Source organism: Oryctolagus cuniculus, chromosome 8 (genome assembly GCF_964237555.1).
Source record: "Oryctolagus cuniculus chromosome 8, mOryCun1.1, whole genome shotgun sequence".
Classification (NCBI taxonomy): Eukaryota; Metazoa; Chordata; class Mammalia; order Lagomorpha; family Leporidae; genus Oryctolagus; species Oryctolagus cuniculus.
The window spans coordinates 42,398,664-42,413,164 of record NC_091439.1 but is presented as its reverse complement, the minus strand read 5'-3'; the positions used below and the strand labels follow the sequence as shown (position 1 = coordinate 42,413,164).

General features: G+C 35.7%; 1 protein-coding gene across 18 annotated transcripts in view; it reads left to right on the top strand.

Moving 5' to 3' along the window:
- BLTP1 (bridge-like lipid transfer protein family member 1) overlaps positions 1-14,501 on the top strand; it is a 243,901-nt gene that overhangs the window by 131,604 nt on the left and 97,796 nt on the right. For all 18 annotated transcript variants that reach the window (XM_008267929.4, XM_070047638.1, XM_070047636.1 and 15 more), the window contains 9 exons: positions 2,313-2,510; positions 3,191-3,402; positions 5,447-5,598; positions 6,051-6,201; positions 6,369-6,521; positions 8,081-8,321; positions 10,692-10,834; positions 13,258-13,477; positions 13,921-14,079. In XM_008267929.4, coding sequence (XP_008266151.3) covers positions 2,313-2,510; positions 3,191-3,402; positions 5,447-5,598; positions 6,051-6,201; positions 6,369-6,521; positions 8,081-8,321; positions 10,692-10,834; positions 13,258-13,477; positions 13,921-14,079 — 1,629 coding nt within the window. The remainder of the gene's footprint in view (positions 1-2,312; positions 2,511-3,190; positions 3,403-5,446; positions 5,599-6,050; positions 6,202-6,368; positions 6,522-8,080; positions 8,322-10,691; positions 10,835-13,257; positions 13,478-13,920; positions 14,080-14,501) is intronic.

Here is a 14,501-nt window from a genome sequence, read left to right as displayed (position 1 = left end):
ATAATTTTGGAAGGCATGTGATCCAGATAAAACTTTATCAAGGACAAAACTCCCAATAAAATTCCTAAGTTTGCATTTGCATAAAAATTCAGAATAAATGTAAATGTCTTTGCCTATATGTATATTAGATACTCGGTAATCTTAGGCATTTGTTAAAAAGGGGGAGGGGATATAGATGTCATCTGTGGTGGTAGAGGCTTGGTTTTTAATAATTTTGTAACTTTGTTCTATGTGAATATATTACCTACTCAAGAAATTTAAGTGAAAATCCAGTGAAATCCTCGTGTGACACTGTGCATCAGAAGAAGCTAATGGGGTTAAAGAATAATATAAAAAGTTAAAGAATGAGAAAATTATAGGAAAAAAAGTGAATGCTTACTCTCTGAACAAGACTTGCAAATCAAAATAGAAAGAATGTTATTTTCTTATGATAGAATATTATATTTACATAGCTATTGAACTGTTTTTGTTTTTCAGATTTATTTTTTATTTATTTGAAAGCACAGTACAGAGAGAGAGAGGGAGAGACAGACAGATCTTCTATCTGATGCTTCACTCCCTAAATGGCTAGGCCAGACCAAAGCCAGGAGCCAGGTGGTTCTTCTGGATCTCCCACGTGGGTAGCCCTTGGGCCATTTTCTGCTGCTTTCCCAGGCACATTAGCAGGGAGCTGGATTGGAATTGGAGATACACAGATTTAGGAACATAGTGGAACTCCTCCCTACCCTCCTTCTTGCCCACATTCTGACCCTTTCTCCTCCTCCTCGAATTCCCATTCTTAATTTTTATAGTGTTCTGTTTTCAGTGTACTTAATGATTGTAAAGTTAACCCTACTCTAAATAAAGGAGTTCAACAAATAGTATGAAGAGAGAGGTGACAAAACAAAACAAAACATTGTTCTTCAGTGGGAGAGACAAGGTTTATAAATAATCATCTATTCTCAAGATCTATTTTACTCCAATACATTACATTTCAGGTATTCTATTAGTTACATTGGATGAGGGATATCTGTCTTTTTGGGACTGGCTTATTTCACCAAGTATAATGATTTCTGGTTGCTATCATCTTGTTTCAAAGAGAGACTTTCTTTCTTTTTTTTTTTTTTTTTTTACAGCTGAGTGTACCCATAGTATACATATACCATAGTTTCTTAATACAGTCAACAGTTGATGGACATCTGGGTTGATTCCATATCTTAGCTATTGTAAATTGTGCTGCTATGAACATAGGGGTACAAATAATTCTTTCATATACTGATTTCTTTCCATTTGGGTAAATTCCTAGGAGAATGACCTGAGGAGATTATCATGGTATCTTATACATGAAAAATGAGAACCAAAGCTGAGGGGCCGGTTAATGGGTGCCAGTTCCAGTCCTGGCTGTTCCACTTCCTATCCAGCTTCCTGCTAATGCACCTGGGAAAACAGTGGAGGATATCTCAAGTACTTGGGACCCTGCACCCAGAGGGGGAGACCTGGAGGAAACTCTTGACTCCTGGTTTCTGCCTGGCTCAGCCCTGGCTGTTGCGGCGATTTGGGGAGTGAAGCAGCAGATGGAGGATCTCTGTCTTTCTCTCTCCTCTCTGTATCTCTGCCTTTCAAATAAATACATAAATCTGTACTAAAAAAAAGAAAAAAAGAAAACCAAAGCTGGGTTTCAAAATGATCTCTAATGGACTGGAGGGCAATTTACTTCAAATGTCAACAACTTAAATTTAGGCATTTTAAAAATATTCTTTTCGCATTTCTGTGTTTGTTAGCTATAATCAGAGAAAGAGAAAAAGGAAAAAAAGAAGGCATAATAAAAACTCCTCCGAGGTACTCAGGTGTTAGCTTTCATATTGCAACTTGATAGCAGTGGAATCATACGAGTATCTCATGATAAAATGTAGGTATATACAATCTATTAGAACAAAGCTGTCTTAGAAAAAGCTACAATTTTCTTATAAAATAATATTTATCCCAAGAATGGGTAATTAAGATAAATTTTTTGTTTTGTAAAATGATTAAAGGTATTTAAAACTGTCTTATCATGAAGCTGAATTATTCAGGAACTTTTTAACTTTACATTTTAGAGTACTTTAATCTTTCAAAATGAATTGATACTACCTTTGAGCAATTATTTGTGAATTATGAATCTTCTATATCTTGCAGAGTATTATTTTACATTTGGTTTATTTGTTTGTTTTATTTCCCCATCTTTTTGACAGAATATTAAGATATCTTTTAAGACAACCACTTGCCAAATGTTTGATTTTTAAAATGTCAACTTTTGTCTTTCAAATGGTCATTTGGCTCTCTCTTGACAATAGACATTGGAACCTGTGCCATTACTGCCATCCCTTTTGAGAAGTCCAAAGTTTTATTTACTCTTGAGGAGTTGGATGAATTTACTTTTGTGGATGAAACAGACCAGCAAGCTGTTCCAGATGTAACTCGAATAGGCCCTAGCCAAGAAAAATGGGGCTGGATTATGTTTGAATGTGGACTTGAAAATTTAACCATAAAAGGTAAACATTTTGTTGTTGCTGTTGAATTCTGCTTACACAGGGCAATATGAACCAGTCTCACAATGGTGAAATGTTTTAAATAATTGTGACTTAGAATAACTTGGGTGAATAACATAAAGCAGAAAATGTGGTACCTGGGATTATATACCAGAAATAGGTATCCCATTCCAGTTGCATAAATGGAGCTTTTCCTCCATTGTGTTATCCAAAATTAAGTAGAGCAGCCAGTTGTACCGAATCCCAATGCCTGAATCAAGCAATTGGTGACCTAGAAAAACATCCCCAAATAAAATATAAAACTAGTTATAAACATTTACATTTGTCAGAATTGTCTTTGACTAATAGAACTTTGCTGTATAGAATGTTGACATTGTAAATATTTTATTCAGTGAAAAATACAAACTTACAACTTTATTTGTTTCTTACATATTATTGGGGTAATATTTTAAAACAAGAAGGTTAAATTGTACATTAAGTCTTTTAGCTTTAGTCATATATAATACAGTAACTACTGTAGTACCAGTAATTACTATTATTTATTCTCCTAATAATTTACTTACCTACTTTATATATAAATGCAAATAGTTGGTAAAAAAAAATCTCTAAAATTTTATATGGATATGATAGAGTACAACATTGAAATTCCCTTTTTTAATGAATAAATTATTTTGTTTTTATAGGAGGACGACAGTCTGGTGCTGTTTTATATAATAGTTTTGGAATTATGGGCAAAGCTAGTGCCACAGAGAGGGGTGGAGTGCTGACATCCAATAATTCTTCTGATTCTCCAACTGGCAGTGGTTATAATACTGATGTCTCTGATGATAATCTTCCATGTGACCGGACAAGTCCTTCTTCAGACTTAAATGGAAATTCCGTTTCAGATGAGCAAGTTGGTGAATTTCTAGTAATACTAAAACTGTGAGAAAATGGCATAGACTACTATAGACTCAATTCAAAATTATTTATTAATTTTTAAAGACTTATTAATTTATTTTGAAAGTCAAGAGTTAGAGAGAGAGAGAGGTAGAGACGGAGAAAGAGCTTCCATCCACTGGTTCACTCCCTAGTTGGCTATAGTGGCAAGTGCTGGGCCAGGCTGAAGCCAGGAGTCAAAAGCTTCATCAGGGTTTTTCCAAATGGATTACAGGGGCCTGAACACTTGGGCCCACTTTGCTACAACTCCAGGCCCTCAATTCAAATTTAATTTCTGGAGTATAGTTGCTTGTGTTTCCCTACTTTAGATTTATGATATCTGCTTAAATGTTAGTAAAAGCATGTTGGTAAATATATTAATACTAGAGTATTATTTTGGAAATGTTTTATAGACACACACACACATATATACATATATATTTATATATCATAGTATTTAGCATGATAGCTTGTTCATATTATATACTTAATATGTATTTGCTGAATCAATCAATTACTGGAATTTAAGAAAAACAGGATTTTAGCAAAAATTATTTTTAAGTAGTTTGTTCATAACTTTTCATGTAAATTTAAATTTTTTTTTAGTTTTTACTTATTTCAGTTAGAATTCTGAATAGTACCTTGTATTCAACTCATTATTTTTATTATGGCTTAGTTTCATGATGTGTACAGTAACAGCAATAACAAAAAATACTTAAAATTCTAGTTTATAGGAAAGTTGTACCACCCACAGGTGACTTTGAGCAAGCTACTTTCTCCTAAGTTTCCTCACCTTTAACATAAGTGTGGTAATGATATTAACTTCATAGAGATGTGAAGATTGAGGAGACAATAAATACGAAAGAATTAACTCAGTACCTTGCACGTAAGACTTTACTCCAGCCCAGCCCTACCCCCGGCGCTCCCAGTCCCACGGTCTCATGGCTCGGCTCCCCAGGCACAAAGCTAGGAGAGTAGGACACAGACAGAGCAGGAGAAGCAAGGGGGCTGGGGGTGGCTCTGAGCCATGGTTTATCAAATCTAGCAGCTCTGTTTCTTTGATATTATGTTACTTACCTCCCTGAACTCTGAAGAGCTGTGCATATTTAAAAAATATCCTGTTTCTCAATGCTTATCAGATTACTAGCATATAATTAAGATTGTTTTGTTATAAAGTATTATGAATTTATTGTTCAGTAGTATTTTTTTATGGCTCTATATTTGGAACTTGTAACATTCTGTTAAAATGGAATGGGGAGGTGATGATTTAACCTAGTGGTTAAGAAACTGATGGAAGATCTCTCTCTCTCTCTCTCTCTCTCTCTCTCTGTAGCTCTGACTTTCAAGTAAATAAATAAATAAATCTTTAACAAAAAAGATTCCTATGTCCCATATCAGAATTCCTGAGTTTGATCTCTGGCTCCTGACTCCAGGCCCCAGAAGGAAATGGTAATGGTTCAAATAATTGGGTTCCTGCTATCCATGTGGGAGACCTGAATTGACTTCCCAGCTTCTGCCCAGCCCAGATTTAGCTGCTGTGGGCATTTGAGGAGTAAACCGTCAGATGGGAGTTTTGTACTCTCTGTACTTCTCAAAAATAAATAAAAAATATTTTTTATGGAATGGGAAGCATATTGCAGTAGAAAGCACAGACCTTAATTCTATAACCCATTCTCCAACTTCATAATTACAGGAGCTCTGCCAAGTCACAGGACCACTTTCTCTCACTTTTCTTTTGGGAAGGTAACAGCTCAACATCCCTAAACAAATGTGATTGAGTTAAGTAACCAATCAAAGCCTGTTGATTTATGGTTTATAGTGCAGGATTTTTTCAGCTTCTTCTTGGAGCATCAGTGATCTGTAGCTGTTTCTCAAATCAGGAAAGACTAGGCTAGGTAAAGTTTACTTTGCCTGGTATTTATAAAGGTGTTGTATATAAAACTTGATCTAATAGAAAGGTTTTGTGTTAGTAGTTTCAAAGGGCTGTCCATTAATCAGTTTTTTCATTATGTTTTGTAAAGGATGAAGGAGTTGAATCTGATGATTTGAAAAAAGATTTACCTCTCATGCCTCCACCTCCAGATTCATGTAGCATGAAGTTAACCATTAAAGAAATTTGGTTTAGTTTTGCAGCCCCCACCAATGTTAGATCTCCTACACATGCATTTTCTAGGTAAAAAGTTTTTATAGTACTCCGGCTTGTTGTTTACTCTTCATTTAAAATAGTATACATTTCTGTTTCATATATTTCTGAATTATTTTTCTGATATACTTAGTATTAGTTTTGCCACTTGTTTCATCTTTTCTACATTATACTTTCTGTAAACAGTGTTCTCACCTTGGTAAATACAAAATTTTCTTTCCTAATACTTTAGTTTTGTTTTTCCCATGTCACCCTGTCTTAGGCTTTTGTTTATCCTTTTTACCTCTGACAAGCTTTTTTTCCTCTTTTTTTTCTTTATGCTTTTTTTTTTCTTTCTTAGTTATATTTCATAATTTACCAGTGGTCATAAGGAAAAGAAAATAATTCTGTCCAAATAAAATTGCAAGTGAATATGGTAGATATGGGAAATTGTTTGACAATTTTGATCACTTGTCTTTGTGATTCATAATTTATTTTAAAAGGCAACTGAATCTTTTAAGTACTGCAACTCCAGCTGTTGGTGCATGGCTTGTTCCCATTGATCAACTTAAATCATCCTTAAACAAATTAGAAACTGAGGGAACCTTGAGAATTTGTGCTGTTATGGGATGCATAATGACAGAAGCATTAGAGGTATGTCTTTCAATAATACAGGGAAACATAAATCTCTTATTAAAAATGATTCCTTGTTAACCAGTTTTAGAAAATATTAGACTTGTAAGTTCTTAATTGCTAGATGTCTTTTATTTGTAGGGTATTTTATACCTATCATTTAATCTGTTGTTCTTGCTTGGTTTCAGAATAAAAGTGTACATTTTCCCCTAAGAAGTAAGTACAATAGACTTACAAAAGTTGCCCGCTTTCTCCAAGAAAATCCTTCATGTTTACTATGTAATATACTTCACCACTACCTGCACCAGGCAAATTACTCCATCATTGATGATGCCACGATGGTGAGTTCTGAAACCATATGTTAGCCTTAAAGAAACCTCTATTCTTTAGAGACCACTGGCCTACAGGGTTTGAAATGCATGTGGGAAGTCCAAAGGGGAAACTTCGTTAGAAATACAGTAGACAGGAAGGTACTTAGATTCATATTTTGAGAGTTCCCAGCATTATGGTGTAAGTACAAGCTGTGGACATGAAAGGTTAGATTCTAGGGATGATGTGTCTAAATGAAATTGGAATCTGGAAGAATGCACAAATTAAGTAGGGAGGATAGATAGAGATACACAGAGCATTAAGGGAGAAGAGGTAGGAAAACCAGAAAAGAGTTACATCTTAGAAATGAGAGGTATAAAGAGTTTCAAAAAATAGAGTAATCATGAGGGTCAAATTTCACATAAAAGTTTATTAAGCTTTAATTAGTGATTGAGACCAGAATATGTAATTTCACAAAATAAATTTATTTCTGCCCCCTAACAAAGCAGATAACACATCATGATTAGAATTCTAGAGCTTTGAGGATCTCCCTTCTCTAAGTTCTGGTCAGTATGCAAGAGTACTTAGTAATTCGGAACAGTTTTGTCAGTATTATCAATGGCCAGTCAGAACATTAGCCAAGTAGGTCAAGAATCTTTATTATGTGATAAATTTGAGAAAAAATGTTTTATCTGAATCTGATATAGTGGTTTCTACTTCTTCCCTGTGAGTTCAAGACTGGAAGGGCTATAACGTACTAACTTGCTCCTCTGACAATAGGCAGAGAAGGCAGAACAGGAAGAATGGCAGGTATTTTCCTGGATTCATCCTCTGTCTGACAGGCTTTTCACATAAGAGGAGGAAGCATAGATAGGTCTCCTTACATGAGTCTGGGAATGAAAGGGATTCCTCAGAAAGTAAATGTATTTAATCAAATCTGTTTAATCAGATTAGCTATTTCTGTAACATGTGGAGTTGTAGGAAAGAAGTTGAAGAGATTGTTTCTGTTTAGTTTAGGACTTTAATAGGAAAATAATGAAAATTTTTTTTCTTAATCACTACCGTGTTATAAAATATATTATCAGCCACATAATTATTGAAGACGATATATTTGACTTCCAAGGCAGTTATAGATGCATCTATGACCAATATTTATTTATAGATATTTGATTTGTTAAAATGGTGATAGTTACCTAATCTTTGAAGGGAATAATTTGGTTTCCTCGTGATTCACTGAATATTCCAATTACTCAAAAATTTTGATTGTTCATTTGGGCAAAATAATACTCAACTGACTAAATGCTTGTTAATGAGAACCCCAACTTTGTGCTTTATGTACTCATGTGGTGCTGTTGTATTTGTATTTTATGATAGAAAGATACAATGTTATATTTAGAAATTATTAAGTTCTTTAGTTATATTGAAATCCTGATGTTTGGGATAAATTTGGATAAATTACTTAATGTCCCTTAATGTCTAAATTTTACTTTCTTCATATCTAAATGGAGAGCATGAGATTTAAATAAACAAAGCGTTTAAATGGTAACTGTTATTACTTTAGTTATTTCTAACCATATCATTATTGTTACAGAGTGATGGACTTCCTGCTTTGGTCACTTTAAAGAAAGGTTTAGTTGCATTGGCAAGGCAGTGGATGAAGTTTATTGTGGTGACACCAGCCTTTAAAGGAGTTAGCTTACATCGACCAGCTCAGCCCTTGAAACCTCAAATAGCTGTTGACCATGAACATGAAGATGGACTTGGGCTGGACAATGGAGGTGGTCTTCAAAGTGATACTAGTGCTGATGGAGCAGAATTTGAGTTTGATGCAGGTAATTTTGTAAGCCTCTGTTGAGTGTTTTCTCACCCCTGACAGTCCAGGTACTTTCTTACTTAGTATTACTTAGTACTTAGGTTTTCCTACAAAATGTGCATCTTCATTAATAATGCTAACACATTTCTTTTTTTTTTTTTTTTTTTGATAGGCAGAGTGGACAGTGAGAGAGAGAGACAGAGAGAGAAAGGTCTTCCTTTTTGCCGCTGGTTCACCCTCCAATGGCCGCCGCTGCAGCCGGCGCACCGCGCTGATCCTGGCAGGAGCCAGGATCCAGGTGCTTTTCCTGGTCTCCCATGGGGTGCAGGGCCCAAGCACCTGGGCCATCCTCCACTGCACTCCCTGGCCATAGCAGAGAGCTGGCCTGGAAGAGGGGCAACCGGGACAGAATCCGGCGCCCCAACCGGGACTAGAACCCGGTGTGCCGGCGCCGCAAGGTGGAGGATTAGCCTATTGAGCCACGGCGCCGGCTCGCTAACACATTTCTTTAAAAGATAGCAAAAGCCTTTAATTTCCCATGGTTATTAATAAGTTATTAATATAAGCAACTCTCTTAGTTGAGGATTACACATTTAATACAAGGGTACTTGTAGTAAATTTAGCAGTTTGTATTCCAAATTTGAAAATATCATGACATAATTATGTATGATTTCTGTTAGTCCCACTAAATGATAATAATGTTGAAATCTTTGTGCTGATCTAATTTTATAAATTTAGTTTGGCAAATAACAATAGTCTTCTGCTTCTGATATATCCAGTAAATGATGTCTTTGTGTAACAAGAATGTTTAGAATAAAACATATAAGCCTTCTTTTTAAAGTCTGTGTTTTATTGTCATCTTCCTTATGCCACAGTATTTTAAAGGAGCTTTTGGCTTTTTACCTGGTGCCTGTGTGATCCTGATTTATAAAAATTTGGGGACCTGCACTGAGTGTAAAACTCTGTTAACAGAATGGCTATGACAGAACAAAAATAATAGATACGCGTTTCTGAAATGTACAAACATGGGGCCGGCACCATGGCTCACTTGGCTAATTCTCCACCTGCGGTGCCGGCATCCCATATGAGCACCGGGTTGTAGTCCCAGTTGTTCCTCTTCCAGTCCAACTCTCTGCAGTGGCCCGGGAGGGCAGTGGAGGATGGCCCGAGTGCTTGGGCCCCTGCACCTGCATGGGAGACGAGGAAGAAGCACCTTAGCTCCTGGCTTCAGATCAGCGCAGCACCGGCCGTAGTGGCCATTTGGGGACCGAACCAAAGGAAGACCTTTCTCTCTGTCTCTCTCTTTCACTGTCTAACTCTACCTGTCAAAAAAAGAAAAAAAAAAAAAGGAAAAGAAAAAGAAAAAAGAAAAAAAAAGAAATTTACAAACATACCTTAATTCTTTGCCAAAGGTTTTTTTTTTTTTATATTTTAAAGATTTATTATATCTTAAAGTTTATTTATTTGAAAGGCACATAGAGAGGGAGAGACAGCTAGAAAGAGATTTTCCATCTGCTGGTTCACTCAGCAAATGGCTGCAATGGTCTGGGCTCTGCCAGGTGGAAACTAGGAGCCCGTAACTTCATTCAGGTCTCCCATGTGGGTGGCAAGGGTCCAAGTGCTTGAGCCATCTTCTGCCACCTTCTCAGACACATTAGTCGGGAGCTGAATTGGAAGCAGAGCAGCCAGGGCTTAGACCAGAGCTCCAACATCGGCTCTGGTGGTGCACATGGTGGGTTAACCTGCTGAACCTGCTGTGCCACAACACCAGCCCAGTTAATTTTTATTATTATCATGACATGTAATATTTAATGAAAATTAATTTAAGATGTTTTGAAAATTACTGAAAGCTCCATTAGAAAGTATAGTAGTCTAAAAATTTGTCCTTTCAGAATATTGATATATATGTACCTATGTATATATAAAATACTTCCTTCAGCTTTGTTTTTTTCTTTAATCTTTAATAAAATATGTTGTGAAGATGGGATGGATTTTGTTTATTTTTTATTTTTAAAAAATTTCAACTGGATACAAAATTGAAAGAATAATACAGTGAATTTACTTTCTAATTATCTGCACATGCTTATGTTAATCTATGACATGACAATTATATACTTTTTTGAGCTTAGTTAAATTGATTTTTGGTCACTGTGTCATTTTTATTGCATGTGGGAATGATTGAATAGAAGCTGTTTTCTCTTTTTTTGAGAATGAGTTAGAAGGTTGAAGTAGAATAAAAAAAAATGAAAGAGTAAATATTGTAGCAAATTCTGTAGTTAATTGTCAAGGATTATGAGTTTAATGTAGTTATGACAGGAAACCCTGGGGTGGATATTTAAAGAAAATGTGTGATAATCTATAGCTCATGTATTCTTTTGAACTCTTTCAGCCACAGTCAGTGAACACACAATGCTACTAGAAGGAACAGCTAACAGGCCCCCACCTGGTAGCTCTGGACCTGTAACTGGTGCTGAGATAATGAGGAAACTTTCTAAAACTCATACCCATAGTGACTCTGCATTAAAAATAAAGGTATATTATTGCTGTTTTTGATTAGAGTTACTCAGACTTACAGGGAAGATCTAAAATTCTCTCAAATTTAAATATTACAAATCTCCCTTAGTCAAATGGTATTTTTATTTTGAAATCAATTTGATTGACTTTTAGTGTACACATTCTTTAAAAATTATATCATCATTAGTTAATAGTAAATAAAAATGACTTTAACCGCCAGGACTTAATGTTCTCGTTACACTGTAATATTTAATACAATTTATATTGAAAATGTTGATAATCTTATAATCTTGTTTTAATGAAAAGCCTTTTATTGAATGCATTTACAGTATATAGTTTAATCTGGATTTCCAAAAAAAGTTATTTTTTATTTAGTTGAAAAAGAGAAAGCAAGCAAGCATTCCCATCCATTGGTTCACTCCCCAAATGACCAAAAGGCTGAACCCAGGCCAGGCCAGATCCAGGACAGGAACTCAGTCCGTGTTTCCCACATTAGTGACAGGAAACAAATTTTTTGAACATCATTTCAGCCCTCCATGAACTACGTTAGTGGGAAGCCAGGCATCAAACCATCTTCCATTTGCAGGTTCACTCTCCAAATGTCTGCAGCAGACATGGCTAGACCAGGCGAAAGCCAGGAGCCTAAAACTCATCCAAATTTTCTGCATGGGTAGCAAGGCCCAAGTCCTTGAGCTATCATTTGCTGTCTCCCAGAGTGTACCTTAAATAGGAAGCTGAATTGGAAATGGAGTGGGGACTAAAACCCAGGCACTCTAATATGGGATGTGGGTATCCCAAGCAATTTTTAACTGCTGTGCCAAACACCCATCTTTTTGTTTGTATGGTCTTTTTTGTACTATATTTTAAATTGATCTGAAATTTTAATCTGAAATATCAGAACAGTTGTGCAAAATTTTGTAGTTTTTAATTTTTCATTACAGAATTACCAGAATTTTTTTCTCTTGGCATTTTAGAGCTCTCCAGACAATCAAATGTTACACAGAGATTTACTATTAGAGTACTAGGAAGCATAGCATATTGTTAAGAATATTGGAATAGATGTCAAATACACAGTTAATAATCTGACTACTTCTTCTTTTATAAGACAGTTATAAGGCCGGCACCGCGGCTCAATAGGCTAATCCTCCACCTGTGGCGCTGTCACATCGGGTTCTAGTCCTGGTTGGGGTGCCGGATTCTGTCCTGTTCGCTCCTCTTCCAGTCAAGCTCTCTGCTGTGGCCCGGGAGTGCAGTGGAGGATGGCCCAAGTGCTTGGGCCCTGTACCCGCATGGGAGACCAGGAGAAGCACCTGGCTCCTGCCTTTGGATCAGCGCGGTACGCTGGTCGCAGCGGCCACTGGGGGGTGAACCAACAGAAAAAGGAAGACCTTTCTCTCTGTCTCTCTCTCTCTCACTGTCCACTCTGCCTGTCAAAAAAAAAAAAAAAAAAAAAAAAGACAGTAATAACATCTGCCTTGGAAAATTTGTTAAGGTTTAAGTAAGATTATATGAAACATGCTTTTAATAAGCATTTAATAAGTCTAAGTGTTCTTTAAACCTTCTATGTCAATATCCTTCCCTTCACCTTTCCCTATCTAAGTGAGGATAGTAAGTAGTGATCAAAAAAGATACAGATTTTTTTCTGATTTCCAGTAAGGGCTAAGTCTTCAGAGGCTTCATAGCACTGATAGCCTTTGCCCCTACATTCTGTGCTCTTATTCCAAAATCTCTAGCTTCCTTTTCTTCCAGGTAGATGTCTAGGAGTATCTTTAATAAAAAAAAAACTCCAGAGAAGGTTGCTGAAAGTAGACAACTTTATATCTCTAGTTTCTAGCAGGACTGAAGCCTTATTTTAGATGATATCAGTCATGCTACAAATCATTTTCAATGCATTTATTTGTTTATTTTAGAATATTGAGGGAATAGTTTATGTAAAGGAGATTGTATCTGGGTGTCAGTATTTAAAGTAGTTCAGTAAACAAACAGTAATGTAAAATAATGTAAAGAATTTTTTCAAACTACTTTATTTTTTCTTTTGGTTATTCACATGATTTTCTTTAGCATCTCCACAGATGTTCTAACCATGACTTTCTGATATTCTGGAGCTCTGTCTCTTGCTCCTTAGGCATCAGCTTTGCTTTATTTTCCATGATCTTTCTGATATTCTGTTGTGCTATGATCTTTATATTTTGGTACCAGATTCCCTGTTCAAATTTAGAAGGTCATTAATGACCCATGGTTAAAATGAGTGTGTGTGCTTTGTAATATAAAGCTCCAAAACATTTTTACATACTTTGAGATTCACCATAGTGTTTGTAGACATCAGTTTTTATATTAATATACACAATCAGTAGCAATAACAGCAACATTAGTAGTAGTTGTAGTTCTCAGCAGTCAATTTTATATGCGTAAGAGAGAGCCATGTGTTGTTCCTTCTGTAGGGCATTCATCCATATCATTCTCTGAGCTATACTAGTGGAGACACTGCCACAGATTCTCCAGTGCATGTTGGACGTGCTGGGATGCCAGTAAGGGAGAGTCCAAGGAAGGAGAGCCTTCTCAGCTATCTGACTGGAAGCTTCCCAAGCTTGCACAACCTCCTTGAAGGCACTCCTCAGAGAAGTACTGCAGCTGTAAAAAGCAGCTCCCTAACGAGAACAGGTGCGTCCTCTAGCTTTGACAGTTGTTAAGTTTATTTTTATGGGGAAATTCAGAAGGTAGAATTTGAGTTTTAGATATATACTTGGGTTTCATAAATCTTTCATATTATACCTTATCTTTGAGAAAATATTTTGGGCAACAGTTGTAACTTTCAGTGTCTTCATGTCTTTATTTTAAATTTTTAAATTCTGGCAGTAACTAATGTCCACCTAGGCATTGGGAGTGGGGGGCCGTGTATACCAGCCAACATGGAATTCCCCACTGTACAGTAAAAATAACAACTTATTGCCATAATATACAAATAGCAATATCATGGAATGAGAATTTGAATGCTTCTGCAAAGAAAGATGTTTAATCTACTTCTCAAAAATATTTACATATAAATCACATTTTATGCTCATTAGTACATATGTAATAAATCCTCAGTAAAACTTTATTTTCAGGAAACACAGTGGCCACTGATATGTTATCTGAACATCCCTTGCTATCTGAACCATCATCTGTGAGTTTCTACAATTGGATGTCAAATGCTGTTGGTAATCGAGGAAGTGTGGTACAAGAATCTCCTGTTACAAAATCAGGACACAACAGTCTTCCAACAGGTATTGCGTTAATACTCTTTTGCTTACCAAAGAGGCATATATAGGTATATCAAAATTTTATTTTCTAGAAGATGCTTTAAAAATCTCAAACATTTTAACTACTGTTTTGTTGAAATTGACCCTTTGATAATGTTGCAGTTGAGAGTAGTAAGCACTCAGTATTCCTGTGGAAAGAAAATATGTCAAATATGAAATTGTCTATATGATGTAAAGGGTTTAAAACTTCCATTTAATGTGGCTATTGTGTGTTTCAAAACATCAAAAAGAGACAAGTGAAAAAAATACAAAGTATAATTATTATATTCCTATAATACTGAAAATATATTAGTTCATCCAGATTCCTCTGAGATATAGTAACTATCTTCTTACCTCTTAATGACTTAACAAATACTTAACTAAATCTAAATGCATACAAAGAGGAA